Source organism: Maylandia zebra, linkage group LG22, assembly GCF_041146795.1.
Source record: "Maylandia zebra isolate NMK-2024a linkage group LG22, Mzebra_GT3a, whole genome shotgun sequence".
Lineage (NCBI taxonomy): Eukaryota > Metazoa > Chordata > Actinopteri > Cichliformes > Cichlidae > Maylandia > Maylandia zebra.
This window is the reverse complement of record NC_135187.1, coordinates 3786931-3813058: the sequence shown is the minus strand read 5'-3', so window position 1 is coordinate 3813058 and position 26128 is coordinate 3786931. Positions and strand designations below refer to the sequence as shown.

General features: G+C 40.3%; 1 gene segment (V, D, J or C); it reads left to right on the top strand.

The window, feature by feature from the left end:
- Window positions 1-261: 261 nt before the first annotated feature.
- Window positions 262-26035, top strand: LOC101463804 (Ig kappa-b4 chain C region-like). The segment is given in 2 exon segments: window positions 262-736; window positions 25493-26035. Coding segments are annotated over 2 exon segments (471 nt in total).
- The last annotated feature ends 93 nt before the right edge of the window (window positions 26036-26128 follow it).

Sequence of the window (26128 nt, the reverse complement as noted above, 5' to 3'; positions counted from 1 at the left end):
TCACTTCCAACATAAATGAAGACAGAAAACTAAACAGCAGTGACGTTTGTAGGGTTACTGAAGTTGGGCTAGCTGCTATATAACGATGTGCTACGTGATCGCTAGCAACACATGTTAGCATGACATAAACACAGTGAAGCTGGAGGATGAATACTAACTTTTTTCCACTGGATAAAAGTTAACACGAGGGTTCCTGAAGGTTAGGGACAAATACAATTGCATGGCAGGATGCTGTAAACAAACCAAACTTCAGAACAACTGAGATAATCCATCCACAATACGAGATTAGTCATTAATATACGGCAACAACATGGGAATAGAGCAGCTGCGAGAGAATTCAACATTAATGAGTCAATGGTACGGATGTGTAGGAAGCAAGAAGAATGAGATGAGTAAAGTTTAACTTATCTGACTGTTTTGTTTCGCTTAATGCGCCTTATAATCCAGTGCACCTTATGGTCCGAAAAATAGGGTAATTCAATATCTAATTTAAGAACAATTTATTTTTTATGTACTGATACATGAAAATTTGCAACTACAAGACATAATACTTTTTTTGTTGTGACTGTCTGTGCATGAAGTGTGTTGGACAAACAGTGAATGATTTTGTTGAGTTTGTTTGTCTCAGAGTCAGAGAGCCGTGTCTCTCTACAGTCAGAGGTTTTTGTACGGCGCCTCAATGAGTTTGTATCACCGTGGTTCACGTTCGGTGGAGGAACCAGACTGGAATTTGGAAGTAAGTTAAAAATAAAGCTGATTTATTCATTTTTTCTTTTAATTTTTATTCCTTAATTGAAAATGTTGAATGTTAATGTTTAGCTTTCTTATTAATATTTTTGCTCCAAAAGTCATATTTGGAAATTTATATGTGAAAGGTTATTACAGTGAATAATTGAGAGTGGGGTAGTTCACAGTATGAATGATTATTTCTAGTTTCCATGTAAAGTTTTATTTTGAGGGCTTGTAGGTTTAGTTCAGTCTAACAGAGTCAGAGAGCCGTGTCTCTCTACAGTCAGAGGTTTTTGTACAGCGGCTCAATGAGTTTGTATCACTGTGGTGGACTTTTGGTGGAGGAACCAGACTGGAATTTGGAAGTAAGTTAATTAAACTGCTTTTATTATGAAATTTGAAAAAGGTGGATCTTAAAATTAGTCTTAGAGAGCTTGAAAGATTAATTTTTAATTTTTTATGACAATTTTAACATTTGTTATTCTGCTGTTATATGATGGAAGGTGACTCAGAGCAGATGGTTTTTTTTGTCTAAATTTCTGTCACAGAGAAAGGGAATTTTTATCTGGAACCAATATTAAACTTCATTATCCATCGATTAGTTTCTAAACTTTCCAAATAATAACTCTTATTTGAAAAGGGGATTAGAAAATGTGTAAAATCCAAAGTGTTATTGTGTCAGATGGGCCTTTGAATCGAAGATGCTTAATGATTGATATCTAATCGTCTATGATTCAGACTTTACATGGTTTTAAAGAAAAACTTGTTTCCACATCTGCTTCTTTTATTTCCAGTGTAGTTTGAACATATTTCAGGTCAAACTGTGTGATGATTCTCTCTGTGCTGATATGCATGAGAGGTTTCTTAAAGGGAAGTGAAACAATGTGTGAGTGAGTGACTGGTGGAGCAGAAAAAACACCTGACAGAAACTTCTTAAAGGAGACAAACAACTTGTGGTTCGTGTCCTCTAATCTGATTGGTGTTTCCTAGATGACACCCGTCCCACCCTGACAGTGCTGCCCCCCTCCGTTAAGGAGCTGGAGCAGGGGAAGGCCACATTAACATGTCTGGCCAACAAGGGCTTCCCCTCAGACTGGACTCTGTCCTGGAAGGTGGATGGAAGAAGCAGCAGTGACGGGGAGGAGAGCAGGAGCCCTGGAGTGCTGCAGAATGACGCCCTGTATAGTTGGAGCAGCACCCTGAGGATCACTGCAGACCAGTGGATGAAGGTGGGCTCTGTGACCTGTGAGGCCACCAAGGACTCCCAACCTCTGGTCTCAAAGATACTGAGCAGAGATCAGTGTTCACATTTGTGACCTGACTCACTGAGACTCTGCTGCTGCCCTCAGTCTGTTCTCTCTCTGTCTCTGTTTCACTCTGAATTCAAATCTCATGTTTTACTGCTTGTAGTATTGCTAATGATTAAAAAAATAAAAAATCTTCAAATGGTGATTTTCATGTGTTTCAATTTAACTGTTGTTCTGTCTGAAAACCATCCTGAGGTTTCAGGAGCAGAGAGGCAGGACACATATGCAAACACACAGAGTCAGTCAGCTGCAGCTGTTTACAGCTCAGAGCTGAGAACATCACAATATTTACATTATTTACAAGTTGATATTTTGATTAGATTAACCAATGAGCTCAAGGATTAAGATGAGAGATAAAGATAAAGTCGACTAATTCATCTAATTGTATTTTTTATGTGATTGACCTTTGACCTTTGAATTTGTGTATTTATTTTAAACAATGTCAAACGTGAAGTCAGTGTTTGTGTTTTTATCTTTAGTACTGAAACCTTCTGTTGCCATGGTTCAGCAGTGATGCCTGTCTGTTGCCATAGTTACTGGGCTCAGAGTGGGAAATGAAAGATCAGCAGAGTTGAAACTTCTACTGAAATCCACAGCTGGCCAGTCCTTCTCTGAGCAGTGGTTGGAGCTGCAGCAGGTGAATGACAACATTAACACAGTAAAACAGGTCTCTTTCTTAAACAGAAGCCTGTCATGCTTAACTTTTGAGAATATAAGTAAATCTTTCTTTAAAAGAACTCTGTCCTGCTTAACTTAAAATTATATAAATTAATAGAAAACAATAGAATGAAAAACATTCTTGTAACAGTGCACATATAGTGCATTTAGTACAATTGGCTTCAGTTGAGGTATTATTTCAGCTTTTCTAATGCTAATCAGCTGCTCCTGTTTTTAAAACCCACTTGTTCCCATGATTACGCATCATAACTCATCATCATTATTCATCTATGTATTACTTTTATGTATTAGTGATCTATTTGTTGTAATCATCTATCCTTGCAGTTGTTTATTACACAAAATAAATTATATTATCACACTTCTGGCCACATAGCGCTGATATTGACTGCACATGCCCATATTAACCTTAACCAGAGGGTTTAAAAAAAACAAACCAGTGTTTACATACCATATCTGCAGTGTTGGGGAGTAACGGAATACATGTACCGCCGTTACGTATTTAAAATACAAAATATGAGTAACTGTATTCCGTTAAAGTTACCGTTTAAAAGGTGGTATTCAGAATACAGTTACTTTGTTGAAATAAATGGATTACACTGCAGTACTTCCCTGTTTCATTTTGTCGCGGGTCAGGACTGTTTGGGTTTTGTTTGACAGCTACGTTCTGTTGTTCCAGGCGGCAGCGTTACGGTTGCCATGGTTACCGGGCGACGCTCTCTCTCTCTCTGCGACTGTGTGTTTCCTGGGTGAGAGAGCGCCTTTTCGTTGTTGTTGTGCTAAGCTAACAGGCAGAATGCTACAAGCATAGCTCTAAAGAATGTAGCATCATGGGCAGTGTAGTCCGTGTTGCAGGGAGAATTGACTGCCATACACGTTATGGGTCTGTGAGCGCGAGGAGGGAGAAAAAGGGGAGTGGTACGGTACGAGTTGTCATCGAGCAAAAACGGGAGCTGGAAGCATGTAAATATAATAATAACCACTTCAGCCAAGAAGAGTGCCTGACGAGCCCAGTTGTAAGTAAGCTATTAAGACTCGACTGTACACCGTGTTCGTGTTTTCCTCCGAAAACAATAAGTTCTGTTGGAGCAGCCTTTCAACGCCTCTCTCTGTCCCTCGCAAGAAAAATTGACCCACACAACAAAGTAAAGCTATTTTTCGGCTACGAGCCAACAGGGACCCCGCCGTATTAGTCAGAGGTCCCTTTACTACAGTTCGGAGTCGCGGACCTTCAGTAATAGTAATAAATCACACAGCAATAGTACATTCACGTTGTTGTAAAAAGCATGATAATATATTAAGTAATCCAAAGTATTCAGAATACGTTACTGTCATTGAGTAACGTAACGGAATACGTTACAGAATACATTTTGGGGCATGTATTCTGTATTCTGTAATGGAATACATTTTAAAAGTAACCTTCCCAACACTGCATATATGCTTCTGCCGTGGCCTGGTGGACAAAAAATTGGTTAAGGGTTCCCCGAGCTTTCACACCCCTCATGTTCTTCATGTGCCCACCACTAGAAGCATGCCTATGGAAAAAGTGCGCCGTCACACAGTACAGTGCACTTTATAGGTGTTATCGTGCATTTTCCCAGCCAGGTGTTTTCCTTTTCCCATTCCTCCCTGTACTTTTGCAGCCTTTTTTTTTCTTTCTCTGAGGGGAACAAACATTGCTGCTCTAATGCTGGGCGCACACTGTGCGATTTTTGGCCCATTTTGAGACAATTTTTGAGTCGTGTGACCGATTTGGTGATCGGCCCGATTTTGGCCTTCATCGTGCATCGTTTAGTATACGTGGGTTAACGAGAAGCGGCTGTGTCACCACAGCCGCTCACACTGCTCACGCGCAAACACGTAAACGTCGGTGAAAAAGATGGAGCAGCACGGCTGTGCGGCGTGTGATCTGGACACAAGCGATGGAGGCACAACTTGTGGAACTTTGGAAAGCTCATCCGAGCCTTTTCGATGTGGCATCACAAAATTATCACGACCACAACAACCGTGAAAATAGTTGGATTTACACTGCTGCTCAATCACAGCTGCCTGATCAATGTTTTTCATTAGCAATTTAGCAAAGTTGATGGTGGTGGTGTGTCTGTGTGAGTGAAAGACAGAGACAGAGAGGGAGAGCAACAGATTTTCTGTTATAACCTTCATTTTATGGAGGCACAGTGTGCGCACTCAGGTCGCATCAGAGCATCGGGCGGTATAGTGTGAGACCCTGATCGTGACCTACCAACTTCTAACTCCTGCGAGTCAATCGTGCAGTTTGAGCAGGAGCTGAATAACGCGACTGAAAAAAATCGCACAGTGTTTGCCCAGCTTTAGGTGTACTGTCGTCCGAGACTTGCACCACAGTGTCGGCGTTTGTTTTGGCCATGCTTCTTGTTGTGGTCATCTGTTGTCTTCCGGTATTTTCTCCGTAAGCGACCTTTCCTCGACCAATGAGATGAGCGGTAATCTGAATTGTCATACTCGAATTGTCATAAGTGTGCTGTCAGCTCATTGGTCACAAAGCAGGAGAGGGGCTGGCAATTATGATTTCAAACAATTATAATTCCATTAACATTTATAGACTACTTTTGATTCTCACTGTATTACGGGACAAAGTGCGTCCCTTATTAGCTCAATACGGGACGTGTGCTTTTGTTTCTAAATACGGGACATTCCGTTTTTTAAGGAACGGTTGGCAACCCTACCTGGAAGATAGCCGTAGCATCAATGCTAACTTCTAAAGTGTTTCTGTTTGAGTGCAGCTGTTGGTCAGAGTGAAGTCAGTCTCACACTGATGCCCACTGAAATCATCAGAAACTCCAGACTGTTTGTTTGATACATGAAGAGATTAATATATTAATAATAATAAAAAAGAACTTCCACTGTAACCTCGTGTGGTCTAAGTCATCACTGAAGAGTAAAGCTAACCCTAACTCTTCATCTTAACCCTAACACTTTTTCAGAATCTGTGACTTTTAGCAGTCAGTGAACAAAAAGAATGAACACAAATGACAAACATTAAAATATAATCCTGAGACCATCAAACATCAACTCACATCTATAAATCATTTATATAAAGGTTATGAACAGAATTGGTGAAAAGGTTCAGCCTATCAGGAATCAGTCTGCAGTAATGTCAGGAAAACTCTGAACAGCCCATCAACAGGCCTGATAGCTCATACTTCCAGCTTCTTCCCCACAGGACACTACAGGGGACGCAGTCAAATATCTGCAAGTCCACTGAACTGAACTGCTGGGCAAACTCTCCATTCACCTTCGAGTGTCTTCAAAAGTGTAAAGAGCTGATCCTGTGATCCACAAACAGGACTAAGCACCTATTCTTCCTCATGAATCCAAACTTTGACTAACTTTGTGAGAACTAGGGATGGGTATCGTTTAGGTTTTATCCGATACCGGTGCCAAATCGGTACTTTTGAAACGGTGCCGGTGCTTAAACGGTGCTCAAACCGGTGCTTAAAGAATGGAGAACACAATTTTGTGTCCAACAACCTCATGTTCAGCTGTTTTTTTGTAAAAAGATAACAATGTTAGCCTTTTCTGCAGCTATGGGGCATATATGGCATCACTCTTGGCTGGAAGCAGTGCTTAAACAATGGAAAAACACAAACTTTGTCCAAAAACCTCTCATGTTCAGCTGTTTCCCACTTTTTCTTTGGTCATTTTAGCCTTTTTGGCCAGGGTGAAGGGAGTATCTGCCATCAAACAAGAGGACAGCCGCATGTAGCTATGATGATGTTTGCTAGTTCACCTTACATACATTAATGTAATAACGTGGTTAGCCTACTCAACGTAAATTACACACGAACAACATTAAGCTACTCACGCAGAGAAGAACGGCTGCTGCTGCATCATCATCCGTCATCATTTCTGCTACACTGGCAGGGCTAGGGGCCAGGACTCTGTTCTTCGGGTTTTTGGGGGATGTTGCTCCGGGTCCGATAACAGGCAACCCACTCGCAGTAGATGTGCTCGGTGTGAGGTCTTGCAGCAAGCTATCAAATACGGTGCATTTCTCGGTTTTTAAAAAAACGCTATGCGTCGCCAGGTGTTTCATCGGATTTGAGGTGTTACCTCCTTTGACAGTATCACAGTATCAGCTTAAAGCACTTGTTGCTGCTGAGTTTGCATCTTTTGCTGTGAAGTACAGCCAGACTTTTGACCGCTTCGACTTGGGCATTTTTAATCTGTAGCTCTGCTCTAAAAGAACGTACCTGGACCCGCCTACTATCCTCGGAAACGTAAAATGATTGGCTAGAATCTAAAGTGTATCACAGCTCAGGAAAAAAAAGCACCGAAATAAAGCACCGAAATGTGCGCTGCTTTTCGGTCTGGTTACTACCGTTTATGTCAGAACGACACCGGTACCCATCCCTAGTGAGAACCCTGGTGTAGATGTTTCTAGAGAGACTGAAGAGTGTGACCACCTTAAAAGATCCTTTGTCTGTATTTATTTGTTTTTATATTTTATTAAAGGAGAAGTATGACTGATTCTAAGAAATTCTATTAATGAAGTCAAAATTACTAATGTACAGATGTTAGTAGTTTAATTTAAACCTTGTGTGTGTGTGTGTGTGTGTGTGTGTGTGTGTGTGTGTGTGTGTGTGTGTGTGTGTCCTCAGTGAACTGTATCAGTCTCTGCAGTATCTTCCAGCTGCAGCAGTCACTTCAGTTTCTGTTCAGTCTGACTGAGGGAGGTTTTTGTACGACTGTTTTTCACTGTGTGAACACCCGCTGACTGTTGATATAGTGATAACTCTGACAGTAATAAACTGCTGCATCTTCAGCCTGGACTCCACTGATGGTCAGAGTGAAGTCAGAGTTTGATCCACTGCCTGTAAAACGAGCTGGAATCCCTGATATTCTCTCATGAGCACGCTTAATGAGCAGTTTGGGAACGTCTCCATCTTTCTGTTGGTACCAGGCTAAATAATGATAGATGCTCCAAACATAAACATTCTGACTGGTCTTACACTTGATGCTCACAGATCCTCCCACAGCAGAGCTCACTGCTCCAGGCTGAGTCACTGTGATCTGTCCTCTGGACTCTGAGGACACAGAGACAAAAACATAAAGCAGCTTCATGGTTTTGTGGGCTTCATTTCAGAGGGACAGATGTTGATAGAGGAGAGGAGTTTGATTCTCTGGACTTTACCTGTGAAGCAGCAGCAGAGGAGAGTCCAGATGAGGACGCAGATCAAAGTCATGTTTTTGATGAGGAGGATTTCTGTGGCTTCTGTTGTGATGAAGGACAGCTGTCAGTCATCCAGTGTTCAACTCTCAGGACTATAAACTCTCCCAGAGCACTGGAGCATGGTGCTGCTGATGCAAAGTGCCTCTCTATGGAAATCATCTGACTCCAGCTGGGAGTGGGATCCATCTGATGACGTGGTTTGTTATAACAAATTTTTCAAAACATATTGTTATGGAAATTTAATTAACAAAGTCCACAGACACAGTGAGCAGTAGGTAACACCTTCAAATCTCAGCGCATGTGTTTTATTGAAAGGAAGAATGGTTTTCATCCTTCCAGTCGAGCTCAGAGAGTCAGAGCATGAATGCAGAGGAGGTGATCAGACACTTTATTTTGAATGATCTTTTTCTCTCCTTCGACATTGCTTAATAACCTTTGTGTCTGCGTTTATCAGGGGATCTACTGGAAATATATCTACTCTTTTTTTTTCAGTATTTATGAGTGTTTATTTTATTAAATAATCCCACTATCCAAGGTCTTTTATATCTTAAAATCCCATAATTTAGAAGAAAATGAAGGACTTATTTTTTTGAATTCTAGAAAGTTTTGCCACTCACTATGTTATTGTGAACTTTTGATTTTGTGAAACATTTAAAATAAATGAAGAGATTCTAGAAAACCTAAATAAAAATTAGTTAGTTATAAGAATAGTATCAGCAACTGACGCTGGCTTTACTCTGATACTGGTTCATATACAGTTAAATAATTTTGGGTGAGAGGTTAACCCTGACCCTAACCCAGAGCAAACATGTTGTTCAGGTTATTTGTTCTTCTGTTTGATCATCATCATCATGCTTCTCTCTTTTTCAGTTTTTTGGGACATTTTACAACAAGGTGGATTCACAATTTAGGGCCTTATTTCAAAATATCATCTTGTTTCCAAATATCTAATTATTTATTTAAAAATGTGCTAAAAAGTTTATTTTGGGGGTAGAATATCCTGTTAGAAGACCAGTCGATAATATTTGTCTCATTTTAAAAGCCAGTTCTCAAAGCCAGTTTAGCTCCTCTGACACAAAGCTCAGTGCAGAAACCTGGGTTCAAGTCCGACCCAGATCCTGTTGCTGGAATTTAAATAAATGTACTGTTTATAAAACTTTGTTGTTTATATTTGTTTTCATGTTGGCCGACAAACTGGACAAACAGTGAATGATTTTGTTGAGTTTGTTTGTTTCAGAGTCAGAGAGCCGTGTCTCTCTACAGTCAGAGGTTTTTGTACGGCACCTCAATGAGTTTGTATCACTGTGGTGGACTTTTGGTGGAGGAACCAGACTGGATGTTCACTGTAAATATGTTTAACTGTTTTATGAAAGTAAATTACTTTTATTTAGTTTCATTTTATGATTCTAGAAATTACTACTTTAGAACAATATGAATTATATATAAATGAAAATATGAAATATGAGCTGGTTATTTAATGACTTCAGACAAACTAAATGTTTGACATTTTCTGTCTCTGGAAGTAACTGCAAATTATTTGTCATCCATTTATCTTGATCTGTCAAAAAGATTTCAATTAATAATTACATATTTAACAGATTTGAAGAGTTTTATTGTCTACTTCAGTGCAGTTAATACTTATCTTTCTCAAAAGGAGCAAAAATTCTTTTTTGTTAGTTCTCTGTCTGTTTCACATATTTATTTGTTGAAAGTAAGAAGAATAAGAAGAATAAGAAATGTTGGTAGTTTTATCAGAGGTAGTTTGTTTTTTTTAACTGTTAGATTAAGAATGAGTTTATAGATGGGGATATATTGAAAAACAACACAATGTTTTAAGTTGTTTGTACTGTAACTCGTCTGTTGCAAGGGTTCAGCTGTGATGCTTGTCTGTTTCCATGGTTACCGAGCTCAGCGAGGGAAGTGAAACACTGAAGACCAGTTTCATTTAAACTGTCAACTTCTTTAAAATGTATTTTCTTTCTCTCTCTGCAGTGGGTTTAGTCGCCCCTCCCTGACAGTACTGGCCCCCTCCAGTGATGATGCGCTGAGACCGGAGAAGGCTACACTCATGTGTCTCGCCAACAAGGGCTTCCCCTCAGACTGGACTCTGTCCTGGAAGGTAGATGGAAGAAGCAGCAGTGGGGAGGAGAGCAGGAGCCCCGGGGCGCTGCAGAATGACGGCCTCTACAGCTGGAGCAGCACCCTGAGGCTCCCTGCAGACCAGTGGGAGAAGGTGGGCTCTGTGACCTGTGAGGCCACCCAGACTGTTGTCTCAGACATAATAAGCAGAGACCAGTGTTCCCAGTCCTGAGCTGACTCACTGGGACTCTGATACTGCTCTCTCTTTGTCCTCTTGGTCTGATTATTCTCTTTTTGTCTTGTTGTAATGCTGATGAATTTATTAGCCCAATAAAAATTAATTCAAATATTTTCATGTTTATTGCCTTCTTTACTCTTTCATGCGTTTGGAAATTTCCTGCAGGTTTGTGTCTTATGCAAAACGGACATTTATTGTCACTCTTACAAAATATTAATGATCATTTTAAATCAGTGATATCTGTTATTGGTATTTGTGTAATTTATGAATAAAGTTTGCAGAGGACTGAGAAAAATCCACCTTAAATTGTTCATCAATGGATCAGTTGATGCTTATGGAATATAGGCTTTGGTACATGACTTCACTCCTTATATTTACATTATCTACCCAAACAATTTTCTTTCATTTTATTATGTACTTGTAATAACTCCCTGTGTAAAATTATCAGTGGTGCAGCAATAAATGATTAGCCTCTCTATATAACATAGGATTTACATGTATTCATAATATTTATTTTTCTCTTTGAAATATGTTGATTCCTACTTTTTCGACTTGTGACAAAATTCTAAAACTACTGACATTGAAATAATTTAGCAGTTAAATCACAAATTTTTAACTTGTCAAAAATATTTAATAGTCGACTGTATTTTTTTCCCTAAACTATAGAGTTGAAAACGTGTGATACTGCTTCTATTTTCATTTTTTTAGTTTGTATCACTGTGGTTCACGATTGGTGGAGGAACCCGACTGTGAAACTTACATCCAACATCCCAAGTAAAAGCTGTTTTATACATTTTAACCCTTAATTTATTAATTTATTTTCAGTTAGGAAAAAAGACCCAAATGTTTAAACTGACATGTCTCATCTCTGTAAGCCGTCCACAGCTCTACAACATGTAACTAATTGGAAATTGAAATTGAAAGCCTTTATTGTCATTATATATAGTATAACAAGATTAAAACAGCTCTATAAAAGTGCACTTGTGCTTTAGCACATTATACAAACTATACAACAATTTATCTACAGACTTAATATAAATATAAATACACAGTACAGTATTACATGACAGAGACAGACAGGCAGAGAATTGATGATATTTCAGTGCAGATTACTTTTTCTGCAAGTTTGAGTTGAGTATGGTGATAGACTCAGGGACAGCTTCTTCCCCAAAGCTGTTTGTTCTGGCCCGTATGGATATGAAGCCCCTGCCAGAGGGCAGTAGGTTGAAAAGATGGTAGCCGGGGTGGAGAGTGTCCTTTAACATGTTTCTGGCGCTGCTGAGAGAACGGGAGTTGTTGATGGCAGACAAGGAGGGCAGGGGGCAGCAGATGATTTTTTATGCTTTGTTTACCACCCTCTGCAGTCTCTTCTTGTCTGCCTCCATGCAGCTGGCATGCCACACTGTCACTGCACAGGTCAGCAGGCTCTCGATGGTGGATCTGTAGAAGGTCACCAGCAGTGGGGCGTTTAATTGCTCCTTCCTGAGCACCTTAGGAAGTGTAGCCACTGCTGGGTTGTTTTGACTAGGGCCGTGGTGTTAGCTGACCAGAAGAGGTCTGCAGAGATGTGGACGCCAAGGAATTTTGAAGGACTCCACTCGCTCTATACATTCTCTGTTGACATGCAGGGGGGCTTGGGCAGTTCTGTTCCACCTGAAGTGCAGGATGAGTTCCTTGGTCTTGGTGATGTTAAGTGCCAGGTTGTTTGATGCACACCATTCTCCCAGTCTCAGGACCTCATCTCTGTGAGCCGCCTCATTTCCCCCTGTGATCAGCCCCACCACCGTTGTGTCATCAGCAAATTTGACAATGATGTTCTCTGGGCGGACGGGACTGCAGTCAGATGTGTGGAGGGAGTAGAGTAGCGGGCTCAGTACCCAGCCGGTGCTGAGAGTGTGAGGGGAAGAGAGGTGAGGACCCAGTTTCATCTGCTGGGGTCTGTTGACCAAGAAGTCCTTTATCCAACAGTAGGTGGGTGGTAGGAGCCCCAGGTTTGCTAACTTGTTTATCAAAATGTCTGGTATTATTGTATTAAATGCTGAGCTGAAGTCGATGAAGAGCATTCTGACATAGCTCCCCTGTTGTCCCAGGTGGGTCAGTGCTGTGTGGGAGCAATGGCTATGGCGTCTTCGGTGGATCTGTTAGTCCGGTATGTGAATTGGTGTGGGTGCAGAGGGGGGGGGGCAGGTTCTTGTCATGATCCGGAGTCTGCCACTCCGTGTTTATTCTGTGGTTCTGTTTATTTTGGGTTTCTTGTACGTTCCTTGTTCACGTTTCATGTTCCTATGTTCTGTGTTCCCCAGTCTGTGTGAAGTTTGTGTGTTGTGTCAGTGCGTGTATGTGTTTCCTGTTTTATTGTGAAGGTCTGCGTCTTATGTGAGTGTTTTCAGTAGCCTCCCCTGTCTCGTCACGTTAATCACTCCCAGCTGTGTCCCCCACCTGTGTGTAATCTCCCCGTGTTCTCTGAGTGTATTTAAGTCGTGTCTTCTGTCTTAGTAGTTGCTGGTTCGTCTGTGTTGTTCCCCTCCATGTTCTCGTGTATTCTCCCTGCGGCTCTGTTTCTCAACTCAAGGTTTCAGGTTTGTTTTTGCGTAGCTTTTCCCAGTTTATTCTTAGGTTTTGGTTTTCATCCTCCTCGTCCCGGTTTGTTTCACCCTTTTGTTAATAAAGCTCACTCACAACTTAAGCAGTCTGCATTTTGGGTCCGTTTATATTCTCACACGGCCTGCCTCGGCACCCTGTGACAGTTTTGATGTGTCCCCGAACCAGTTTCTCAAAGCACTTGGTGATGACACGGGTTAGTGCAATTGGACGGAAATGATTGAGACTGGCTACAACAGTTACATGTGCTGGCATTATAACTTACCAACAGAGCTGAGATCACAAAAACATGTTTTCTGAAATATTGTTTTTCCTTCTTCCAGCTGCTACCTGAGCCTTGTTGATGGTTCCAAGCTTTGAGCACAAAAATTAGTCCACTCCATAAAATGCTTCTGTTCGGTCAGATGAGCGACTGCATCATTTTGCAGCAGAGCAGCTAATCTCCAAATTTTAACTTTAAAACACCAAACCAACCTCTGCCTCCTTTTTCCATTATAAACTCAGATTTGCGTGAACAACAGTCCCATAATGCATTGTGTCGGTCACGTCAAAATCCAGATGGACGCAGCAGTTTACATGTGGTGGTGTGGCTGCTAAAATTAGAAGTGTTAGCGCTTGATCCTTCGTGTGTTTAAAGATTGGGATACAAACTTCTCAGTGAATCTGGACAAAAACTATTTTTAGCACATACATGTCAATAATAAATGGACGCTTCTATCTGATCGTGTGTTGTCACTGAAAGCTCCTCAACAGGTACTGACTGTAACTCGAGGTGAGATTGTTTCATCTGAAAGTCTAAAGTGCAGGATGAACTTTGAATCTCAGAGTAAGGGTTGTATACATGTGACAAATATGTCACTGCATATGATTTGGATGTTATGTATATGTAGTTATGGACACATGTGATTTAATCATGAAAGCAACTCATGACTTCTGTTTTTGAGCCGCAAATTTATGTTTAGATTATTTAAAATAAAATTTATTTTTTATGTCGAGCTGTATGATATTTAATGATTGTATTTTGTATATGTTAACAGGAAGGTCTTATGTTACTGATGATTGTTCAAATTTAACAAATCATAGATGATATTGTGGTGCTGGTAGTATGAAACTGAGGTCAAAGGTCATGATCAAGAGTTTTCTCAACTGTTCTCAACTTCAGAACCTCTTGACTTATTTTTAGTTAAATTTAAAGGAAAAAGAGAAAGAAACTATTTTTAGATTGATCTCAAATGTCTCTTTGTGTGTGTGTGTGTGTGTGTGTGTGTGTGTGTGTGTGTGTGTGTGTGTGTGTGTGTGTGTGTGTCCTCAGTGAACTGTATCAGTCTCTGCAGTATCTTCCAGCTGCAGCACTCAGTTCAGTTTCTGTTCAGTCTGACTGAGGGAGGTTTTTGTACGACTGTTTTTCACTGTGTGAACACATACTGACTGTTGGTCTCATGAACACTCTGACAGTAATAAACTGCTGCATCTTCAGCCTGGACTCCACTGATGGTCAGAGTGAAGTCAGAGTTTGATCCACTGCCTGTAAAACGAGCTGGAATCCCTGATATTCTCTCATGAGCAAGCTTAATGAGCAGTTTGGGAACGTCTCCATCTTTCTGTTGGTACCAGGCTAAATAATGATAGATGCTCCAAACATAAACATTCTGACTGGTCCTACACTTGATGCTCACAGATCCTCCCACAGCAGAGCTCACTGCTCCAGGCTGAATCACTGTGATCTGTCCTCTGGACTCTGAGGACACAGAGACAAAAACATAAAGCAGCTTCATGGTTTTGTGGGCTTCATTTCAGAGGGACAGATGTTGATAGAGGAGAGGAGTTTGATTCTCTGGACTTTACCTGTGAAGCAGCAGCAGAGGAGAGTCCAGATGAGGACGCAGATCAAAGTCATGTTTTTGATGAGGAGGATTTCTGTGGCTTCTGTTGTGATGAAGGACAGCTGTCAGTCATCCAGTGTTCAACTCTCAGGACTATAAACTCTCCCAGAGCACTGGAGCATGGTGCTGCTGATGCAAAGTGCCTCTATGGAAATCATCTGACTGACTCCAGCAGGGATGTTGTTTGTCAGTGAATCAACCACTTCATGATATTGACAAAAACAAAGGTGCTCATTTCAGTATCCAGTTAGACTTATTTAAGTGGAAATTATTTTTCTGAATGTCTCTTTTTATTTAACTCTTCTGCCCTCATCAAATTTTCCACCATGTCGACACCTTCATATACAAAAATGTTCATGCAAAAAATTTGCCATAAAGTCCTCATATGGCAATATTTTTTCTCCTTTTTTTTCAAAAATAAATTGAGCCCTTTTACAAGTTAAATAATTTTCACAGTTTTAACCCTTTAAACGCCACTTTAAACAGTTGAATGATTAATCTTTATTGAAAAAACTCTCAAAAACTAAAATTTTTCCATATAATAAACAGGATGGGACATTGGTGATTATTAGTGTCTTGGACATGTCAAAGTTGAGCAACAAAACTGATTTTATTGCTTAATTATTAAGTTATTTATGAAAAACAAAAAAGCTGAAAAAATATTGTTGTATGAGGATTTAATGCCAGATTCTGTTCTTGTACATTTTTGTCCACAAAGGTGTCGACAGGGTGCAAAATGCATCAACAGAGTACGGATGACACGTAAAAGTAAAAGACACCAGATTGACATGTCACAAGTTATAACACAGCCAAAATGATCACAAAATTTAAAAAAGTATAAAAGATGCTTTAAAATGTAAACATCTGCTGATCCTGTTACAGTCCCTAAATTTATGGCTCAAAGAATGAGAGGATGAGATGAGATGCCACAAGGCTGCTGCTGGTCTTTTAATAAAGCTTTTAATAAAGGGGATGTAGCTCCTCCCAAAAGGACAGACGGAAGCAAAAGGAGGAAGAAAACCATGAAAAGTTCCAACAGGGCAGATTGTTAAACATCAGGTGTAGTAAAAAGGTTGAATGTGTTCTTATGTCCACATCTAATGTGAGTCGAGCTGTTTGGGTCACGTCAGCAGTTGATTAACCAGATGCTCTTCATAATTTCTCATCCTGAAGCAGTTCTTTGTCCTGCATTTGATTCTGATCATCACATTAAAACTATATTAATAAAGAGATTCAGTGACATAATTAAAGTACATGGTATCATTTGCATGGAGAACTTTACCAAAAACAGGAGCAGAGAGAAAACAGTCTGTATCTCTTGTTGTCTTAGAGTGAATTACTATGATCCCATTTTCATTGCTGACAGTAATGCTAACAATAATTTGAAATAGAACATAAATACTCTCAAATCAGCTGTGTTAATGGAAATATTTATAACTGTCAGTGTGTACTGATAAATTAAATTCAAATGTAGTAATATATAATATAGAGCAGGTACCTAAAACACTTCAGAGACACGTTGCCTGAAGTTTTTGCTTTAAAGATGATTACATGATAATCATAAATATTTGTGTTTGTGTGGAAGTTAAAGCAGGATGAATTAGTCATTAGTCTTTTGAGTTTCTAGCTTTCATAATTCAAAGATCAAATATTTAAATGATTGTTTTCAATCGTTGCTCGTATCGATATTCTCTGTTTTACAGATAATTAATTGCAGCAATAACATTTTATTTTGAGCATGAGGAACTGATGAGATTAACATTTAGAAAATGTTATTATAACAAAATTTAAAAACTATTTTTAAAATTATCAAAATATTTTATCAATGTAAAATAATGTGTGTTTCTGAGCAGCATCAGTTCAGATGATCTTTTTTCTCAGTTCCTCTCCAGCTGTGTGAGGTTTTTGTACAGCGTTGTATCACTGTGTGAACGGCCAGCTGTTACACTGCTGACAGTAATAAACTCCTGCATCTTCAGCCTGAACTCTGCTGATAGTCAGGGTGTAGTCAGTCCCAGATCCACTTCCACTGAAACGATCAGAAACTCCAGACTGACGGTTTGTAGCAGAATAAATCAAGAGTTTGGGAGATTCTCCGTCCTTTTGAAGGTACCAGTTAAGGCAGCCGCTAACACTTGAACTGGCTTTACATCTGATAGAGACAGCCTGTCCTGGAACAACAGACTGAGCTGTAGGAGTCTGAGTCAGGACTTTTTCTCCTGATGAAACTGAAAACATGAAAAAGTGGAGAAAAGTTATTGAGATGATGAACATCCAAACATTAGAGGATCATTTCTCTAACATGGAGAACAGATGGAAGAAGGTCAGTGCTGCTGGTTTCAGAGTTTCTCCATCAGAGCAGAACATCATTGTGGTGAACCTGGCTGCATGCTGAAGCAAAGTTTTCACAGAGAGTCTCACCCTGAACAAGGAGCCCCAGGGTGGCCAGCAGTAGAGTCAGTGACATCATCATTGTGCTGCTGGTGTGTGAGTGGCTCTGAAAGGCCTGGACAGCCACTGATCAACACTGGCCTCTTAACAGCTGTGAGCAGAGAGGCAGGACACATATGCAAACACACAGAGTCAGTCAGCTGCAGCTGTCCTGAGCTCACAAAGCTTCCCTCAGTGAGACTGAATAATGAAATAATTCATGACATCTAGTGGAGAGAAATAGTTTTGATTTCTTCTCCTGAGAAATGCTGATAATTATTCAGAAACAACAACAGAACAGAAGTAAGTGCTAAATTCATCATTTATAAAACATTACTTAGTAATTAAGAAAAAAACTGACTTTGGCCAAGAGACAGAGATTAATAATAACTAATGATTAAATACAGAGAGGTGTTTAAACACATAGTGAGTCAAAGGGGACTAAAGGTGGGAATCCCCCAGCAGCCTGGTCCAGCCCTAACTATATGCTTTAGCAAAAAGGAAAGTTTGAAGCCTAAAAGTAGAGATAGTGTCTGTCTCCTGAATCCAAACTGGAAGCTGGTTCCACAGAAGAGGGGCCTGAACACTGAAGGCTCTGCCTCCCATTCTACATTTAAATACTGTAGGAACAACAAGTAGGCCTGCAGAGCGAGAGCAAAGTGCTCTAATAGGGTGATATGATGCTATGGGTTCATTCAGATAAGATGGGCCCTGATTATTCCAGACGAATGTGAGGGGAAGGATTTACAGAGGTGATTAAACAACCCCAATCCTTTCTAGTTTCTAATCTGCCTCTAATCTAGTTTTCTACCCTCCAACCAGCTCAGACGCACACTTATTGTTTCCCCAACAAGTAATATGAATACATGATGTGTTTTTAACATCCCATCAATGTCACGGACTGCGATGGCAGATGTGGAGTTGTGGAACAGGAGGACCCAAATGCAGGACTCGGGTGCAGGTGAACAGTGAGCTTTATTTACAGTGAGTGAAAAAAACACAATAATGTCCAGAATTCAGCACTGTGGCTCTCGTGTGATTCTCGATGAATCGCCACACAGTGCAAGTGTCCATAAATGGTGAAAGGTGACAACTCCAAAAATCCCCAATTCCAATCTGGGACTCCGCTCCCGATTCCTGGTGGCACACAGACAACACAGCTCAGCCGGGATCCACAGTAGCGAGGTCATTCACACTAGCTTGTCTACAGTTGTATTCAACAGGTTTTGACATTAAAAATCCCACACCGGCTGGATCCACACTCTTAAATGTTGAACTCCCAACGAGCGTAATCTGCTGCAGCCAGCTGCCGGTAACGAGTGGCAGGTGTGGCTGCCTCCAGCGCAGGAACACTTCTGGGGTCACGATCCCTCCGGTGACCCAAAACATCCGGGAGTGCAAACAAACATAAACACACAAGGAGAAAGAAAGGAGAAAGAGCACAACCAACACTACCAACAGAACATATTACTTTATCAAGACTCCCCAGACCCAGGCTGTGACAATTAAGAAGACTGGATAACACGATGCATTAAAATCTATGATCATATCAAATAACCTTGAAGAATTACTGAACTGATCACTCCAGATTGTTTCAATCTTATAAGAGATGGTCCTTTTTCTTCCTCTGTTGGTGACCTGCTGGAACTGAGGACAGACACTTTTTTCTTCAGCAAATTCATTTTTCTGATTGCATTTATGACTTTTCACATCTTTCCATTTATCATTCCTTTCATTGATCCTTGTTTTTTTATTAATAAAAAAGTTCATTTCTGCATTCATCACTTGTAACTCCAATAATCATGTGTAGTAATACTGAGATCAATAATTCAACTGATAGTTTGGACTAAATAACTTATGAATGTGACCCACTGCAGAATTAAACTACCAACAGGCCGAGGTTACAGGAAGAACAACCTGTTTTCTAAATATCAAGATCATTTCTTTTACTGTGAACAGACATTTAATAATTAACATAATTACAATATTAAAGAAATCTCTCTTAAAAATAAAACAACAGTACTCTTATACAAGAATCAGAATTTACAAGTATTAAAGAAACAAATGAATCTTCTGTATTTGGTAACCTTTTGTGGTTAGACATAAGAGCTGAATGTAAAACTGGATATATTTTACTTTAAACTGATTCGATATAATCTTCAGAAATCGTTGAGCTTCAGGGTGACTGATTGTTGAGATTTGTTTCTTTTATTTAAAGACAGTGTGTCTGTGATCCATTATGAAGCTGAGGTCAAAGTTCATGAACAAGCATCTTCTAACTACTCAAAGATTCACAGCAACAACTGTGTTAGTTTGAGATTTCCTGAGTTTTGAGTGGGTAGAAAGAAGTTTCCACCATAATGATCATTTAACAGAGAACTTTAGATTTCTGAGTGATGTGATGAAAAATTCAGTCCCTTCATGAAATTGTGTTTGTGCTCATTGAACTGTGTCAGTCTCTGCTGCAGCTGGAAGTTACTGCAGTTTCTGTTCAGTCTGACTGAGGGAGGTTTTTGTACGACTGTTTTTCACTGTGTGAAGAGCTCCCAGTAGCTGCTATCAAATTCACCCATACAGTAATAAACTGCTGCATCTTCAGCCTGGACTCCACTGATGGTCAGAGTGAAGTCTTTGTTTGATCCACTGCCTGTAAAACGATCTGGAATCCCTGATGCTCGAGTGGTAGCACGATAAATGAGCATTTTTGGAACTCCTCCATCTTTCTGTTGGTACCAGGCTAAATAGTGGTTGTTGCTATGAACATAAACATCCTGTCCAGTTGTACACTTGATGCTCACAGATCTTCCCACAGCAGAGCTCACTGCTCCAGGCTGAGTCACTGGGACCTGAGGTTTAGACTCTGAGGACACAGAGACAAAAACATAAAGCAGCTTCATGGTTTTGTGGGCTTCATTTCAGAGGGACAGATGTTGATAGAGGAGAGGAGTTTGATTCTCTGGACTTTACCTGTGAAGCAGCAGCAGAGGAGAGTCCAGATGAGGACGCAGATCAAAGTCATGTTTTTGATGAGGAGGATTTCTGTGGCTTCTGTTGTGATGGAGGACAGCTGTCAGTCATCCAGTGTTCAACTCTCAGGACTATAAACTCTCCCAGAGCACTGGGGCATGGTGCTGCTGATGCAAAGTGCCTCTCTATGGAAATGATCTGACTCCAGCAGGACTTGCTTAAAAAAAGTTTTTCACAGGACATTTAGCATGTGGCACACATGAACCCTGTAGAATTTATAGACAGTTAACAAATGGTCTTTGAGCGCAAAATCTCCAATGAGAGATTGCTGGACATTTAGATCGACTGTAAAATTGACATGCAGTTGTTCGCACTAGGAAACCACCATCATTTCATGTGGCTACCATATCGGCGCCAGCTGTGGTCTCAAGGCTGGAGCTGACCAACAAAAAACTGTTTCTGATGACAGACTCTGTAGACTCTTCGTTCCCATCCTGTGTCCCCCATCCTGGATTCCAAACACCTTTGAACGCTTATCTCCAAGGCTGAGGTCGAACAGCGGGTCTAGTCCCAGCCCATGCTGGAGGATGGGATGTGCTGTCTACACCGACTTACTCTCACCCCTTACTCATGCCTGTTTCTTGCCATGTGCTTCTATGGTGTATTAAGATTCATGTGCTTTTGTGCTGAGGTGGTTTTTTTTTCTGTCCTCAAACTGTTCACCCATCAGGAGCTCAGTCTGGGTGGAGCTTTTTTCTCCTTCTCTCGCCTCATGTTGTGTATCCGGTCTTTAAGTCTGACGTTGTTAGCCATGTCTGGACCCAAACTCCGCTGCAGGTCCTTAAGTCAAATGATCACTGCAGTATTACTGAGAGTTGAAAAACTTTATAAATTCTTTCATCTTTAATAAAATGATCAGTGTGGCTGCTCTACCAGGTATAACAATTAAGTTTAACACCCGGGCATCCATGAAAACAGAACTTATATTTAGACTTCCATCTAAATATATTACACCATGTTCTGACTGAGAGATTTATGAAACAAATTAAAACGTACAGCTCTGCTATCACTTCCAACATAAACGAAGACAGGGAAGTAAACAGCAGTGATATTTGTAGGGTTACTGAAGTTGGACTACCTGGTATATAATGATGTGCTCGCTAGCACGACAAAGCTATGTTAGCATAACATAAACAGTGAAGCTGGAGGACGAACGCTAACGGAGGACTTTTTTCCACTCGATAAAAGTTAATGTGAGGGTTCCCAATGGTTAGGGGCAAATGCAATCGCATGGCAGGATGCTGTAAAAGGACTAAACGTCAGTCCAGTGTTGCCAACTTAGTGACTTTGTAGCTATTTTTAGCAAGTTTTCAGACCCCCTTAGCGACTTTTTTTCTAAAAAGCGACTAGCGACAAATCTGGCGACTTTTTCTGGTGTTAGGGAAAAATATAACTCGACCCCTACAGTGAGGGGATGTGAACGCTGTATGAATTTGAACAGATGTGTTAGAGCTCACCTTTATCCTCCTGTATCATCACCATCATTGACACTGAATGAGGCGACATAATCATAATTATAAGACTTTAGAAAAAACAGGAGAATCAGTGCCAAAGAGCACCGAAGGTTTTATAATCAATGTTGACTCAACAATGTAAACAAACACTTGTTCAGTTTTTGCTCCTTTGTTGTGAGTTACTTACCTCACTTTGTCACTGCAGAATGATGTCATGGAAATTTCATTAACAGTCCACAGACACGATGAGCAGTAGCCCACACCTTTTAATTCCCAAGCAGGTGAGAGAGAGGACATTCAGTGGGGCACTGAAACGCAGTCTCTAAGGCTACGTCCTCACTAATGCGTTTTCATTGGAAAACACATCGTTTTCTCTCTGTTTTGGCGTCCCGTCTACACTGAGACAGCGTTTTCACTCAAGGAAAATGCTGCGCTCTCATAAATGCATACATTTGAAAATGGTGCTTACGCGTCACAGTGTGGACAGCGAAAACAGAGACTTTCTAAAACGATGATGCATGTTAGTCATGTGATGCAGTCATTTGACCAATTAAACTAAGATAGCGGAGGGCATTATACAGCAGTTGTTTTGTTTGCTCTATTAAGACTAATATCAGTCTGTACATGCTCCAGATAGCTTTTCTTCAAATTCTTTAACTCTTACTCGCTTTTGCAACTTTGTACTTTTGTGTTACTCGCAGCAACAACTCCACCTCATTGTTAGTCCATTTAAAATACTCGGTGCTTTTCCTCAACATTTTGCCGCGACGTTTAAAGAGCTGGAAAATAAATATGTGGCAGACAGAAATGAAGCAGGTCGAATCTTCTTGCGTTTCACACATGCGCAGCACTGGAATTTAAACATTTTCAGCCGTTTCAATGTGGACCCGCAACTCTGTGAAAACAACTGAAAACCCTAGTGCGGACGTGGAGTGTTTTCAGATGAAAACGCCGTTTTCAAATCTATCTGGGCTAGTGTGGACGTAGCCTGAAGATGAATGCCACAGCCCTCTTTAAATACAGTCAAACAGTTGTTGTTCTTGCCTCTTCTCCCCATCCTCAAAGACCTGATTAACAAAAGACTTCACCACCTGTTGAATTCTCCCCCTCTGGGTGTCACCAACTTTCTCACGATGCCTGACTTTGTGCAATAGAGTAAAAGCTGAATGCTTCCCCACATGTGAACCTTGAAGTGACCCAAAAGTGATATTACTAAAACATGTGACAAATTCATAAAATAAAAGAAATTTCCAGCACATTTCCACTCTTTGGATTACTCTGCTAATCACATCAATAACAGACTTTTCTTTTCTGACATTCTGTATATCACATCAACACCATTGTACACTCAAAGAGGTTTCACTATGTGCATCCTCACTTCACTATTCTCCTCTCCAACCTTTTGTTCATCTCCAATCATCCTCATAGCCTAAACGTCCATATGCAAAAGATAACAATAATGATAAAAAGAAAAAACTTCCCAAAAATGTCAAATTACACATGGACACATGATGTTCATTCAAAAGAAACTGTGGCTAAGATAACTGGCGTACTAGAAAAGCAGTGGTAGTTCTGACCGCTGGTATACCACAACTTTATGCTTTCAACAGCTATCATTAAGCGACCAGCTTGTATGAAGCTTATCTGATATTTATATAGTGATCCTCCAGCTTCCAACTGTATTACCCTTCCAGGACCTGAAGCTCAGTAAAGCACCCCTCCGACAGCCAAAGCCATCTGTTCTCTGATTGAATTGTTAAATTTGTGATTGACATGACATTGACCAATTAGCTGAAAGGAAGAAAAATCGGGTCAAAATTCGTACTTGTAAGTTGAGAGTCACACACATGAGCGCAGAGATTTGCACATAGTTTTTTGCTTTATATCTGTAACCAGACCTCAACAAAAAAAATTATAACTCGTGTAAAAAATGTTTACAAACACAAATCTTTTTTACACACACACAAATTGTTATCTGTAGATGCACAAACATAAAACTTTCACATATTTTGGTTTACAAGGTTACAAAACTCAGTTCACAACTATGCATTTGATTCACAAGTACAAAATATTTATGACCACAATTTGAGCCCATAAATGGCCTTCATCCCTCCAGTAGAGTTCACAGTCTTAGGCTATGTTCAAGCTGCAGGTCTTAATGCTCAATTACGATTTTTTTGTCTGGTTGTTCACACTACAAATAAAATGTGACATCAAACGCACTCTACTGTGAACGGTTCACGGCCCTCGAATCGGCCCGCATGAGCAAAAGAAGACGTCACACACAACGCGCTCTGTTTACGGAAGTAAAAATGGCGGCTACAGAGCTAGTAGGTGTTGTTGCAGCAGTCTATCAACTTTTGCACAACCAACAGAATTTTACAAATTAATTAGAGAATGAAGGACACTGAGAAAAAAGAGAGCTTGTGCTTTAACAATGGCCTTGTTTGGAGCAGTGGCTGCTACCTCCGTGTTGTTTAGCTTGAATAGAATTGTCTCCCCATATGCTAATAAAGTCGAAAACCTCAGTTTCTGTCCATTGACTCGCTCCGTCTCCAGTTTCCGCTGTCATGCTTTCTCGTTTGTCTATTCTGGCGCTGATAATTGGCACCTGTCTTGTGTCAGTGACGTAAAAGACGGATTTAATGCAACATGACCATTCACACAGCAGTCGCTTTCTAAAACATCAGATATGTATCGGATTCAGTACCACAGACAAAAGTGAACTAGGTCGGATTTGGAAAATATTGGATTTGTGCTTTCTGTCATACCATGATCGGATATGAGTCGCTTAGGGTCAAAATAGTTGGATTTGATGCACTTTCGCCTGCAGTGTGAACGTAGCCTTAGTCTTGCTGTTCAGTGCTGGCTCAGTACCGTTGTATGTTTGTGTCCTTTCTCAATATATATGCATCTTTGTATGGAATCAAAGTCAAAAGTTTTACATTCCAAATAAATTATTCATTATTTAAATGTGATGCACTGTAATATTTTCAGTTTTCACATGAGCTGACAAAATGATACAAACAGTGAATGATTTTGTTGAGTTTGTTTGTCTCAGAGTCAGAGAGCCGTGTCTCTCTACAGTCAGAGGTTTTTGTACGGCGCCTCAATGAGTTTGTATCACCGTGGTACACGTTCGGTGGAGGAACCAGACTGGATGTTGGAAGTAAGTTAATTAAACTGTGTTTATTATTAAATGTTTTATCATTTTATGTTATAACTACTTGTTAGGCTGCTTAGATGAGAGAAAAATACTTTTTTATTAAAAAATAATTGAGTTTTTGATGTTTGTCCTTTTTACTGGACTAATTCAGATGAGCTCTGCGAGTTTCTCTTGTTTAATCTACATTTCTGTCACAGTAAAATGTAGACAAGAGTAAACTTCATCATCTTATGATTAGTTTGTAAATTTCCACCACATCAGCTGCTGTTTGGATGAGTTAAAGTTTGCTTTCTGATGTTTTTATCGTGTCAGATGTTTCAGATTTAGTTTGAAATCATGTGAGCTGTTCAATAACATTTCAAATCTGTATGAATGAGTAGCTGCTCTGTGCTTGTGTCCACTCATTTCTTCAGTCGTCCATGATTTAGACTTCTAATCATTTTAAAGCCAAACTTCTGCTGTAAATGTTTCCACATCTGCTTCTTTTATTTCCAGTGTAGTTTGAACATATTTCAGCTCAAACTGTGTGATGATTCTCTCTGTGCTGATATGCATGAGAGGTTTCTTAAAGGGAAGTGAAACAATGTGTGAGTGAATGACTGGTGGAGCAGAAAAAACACCTGACAGAAACTTCTTAACGGAGAAAATCAAATTGTGGTTCCTGTCCTCTAAGCTGATTGGTGTTTCCTAGGTGATACCCGCCCCGCCCTGAAGGTGCTGGGTCCCTCCAACAAGGAGCTGGAGCAGGGGAAGGCCACGCTCATGTGTGTGGCCAACAAGGGCTTCCCCTCAGACTGGAGTCTGTCCTGGAAGACGAGCGACAGCAGTGGCAGCATCAGCATCAGAGGGGAGGAGAGCAGGACTCCTGGAGTGCTGCAGAATGACGGCCTCTACAGCTGGAGCAGCACCCTGACGCTCACTGCAGACCAGTGGGGGAAGGTGGGCTCTGTGACCTGTGAGGCCACCCAGGGCTCCCAGTCTCTGGTCTCAGAGATACTGAGGAGAGACCAGTGTTCCCAGTCCTGATGTCAATCACTGAGTCTTTCATGCTGTTTTTCCTCTTTCTCTCTGTTTCTTTTTGTTTGCAGATTTTAAAAAAAGCATCAAACAGTCATGTTTCCATCTCATAATGACAACAATCAGAGCAACAATCTCCTCTAGTTTCATCCTTTTGTGTCTGTTGTAAAGCTGATATTTCAAACTCTTAAAAGAATAAAAACGTACCGAGAAAACATGTTCTTTGACTCTGTGAGTTTAATAAATGCACATTAAAAAATAAAAATGTTGTAAAATTTAGTTAGAAGGACCAAAAAAAATGTCAGGTGTA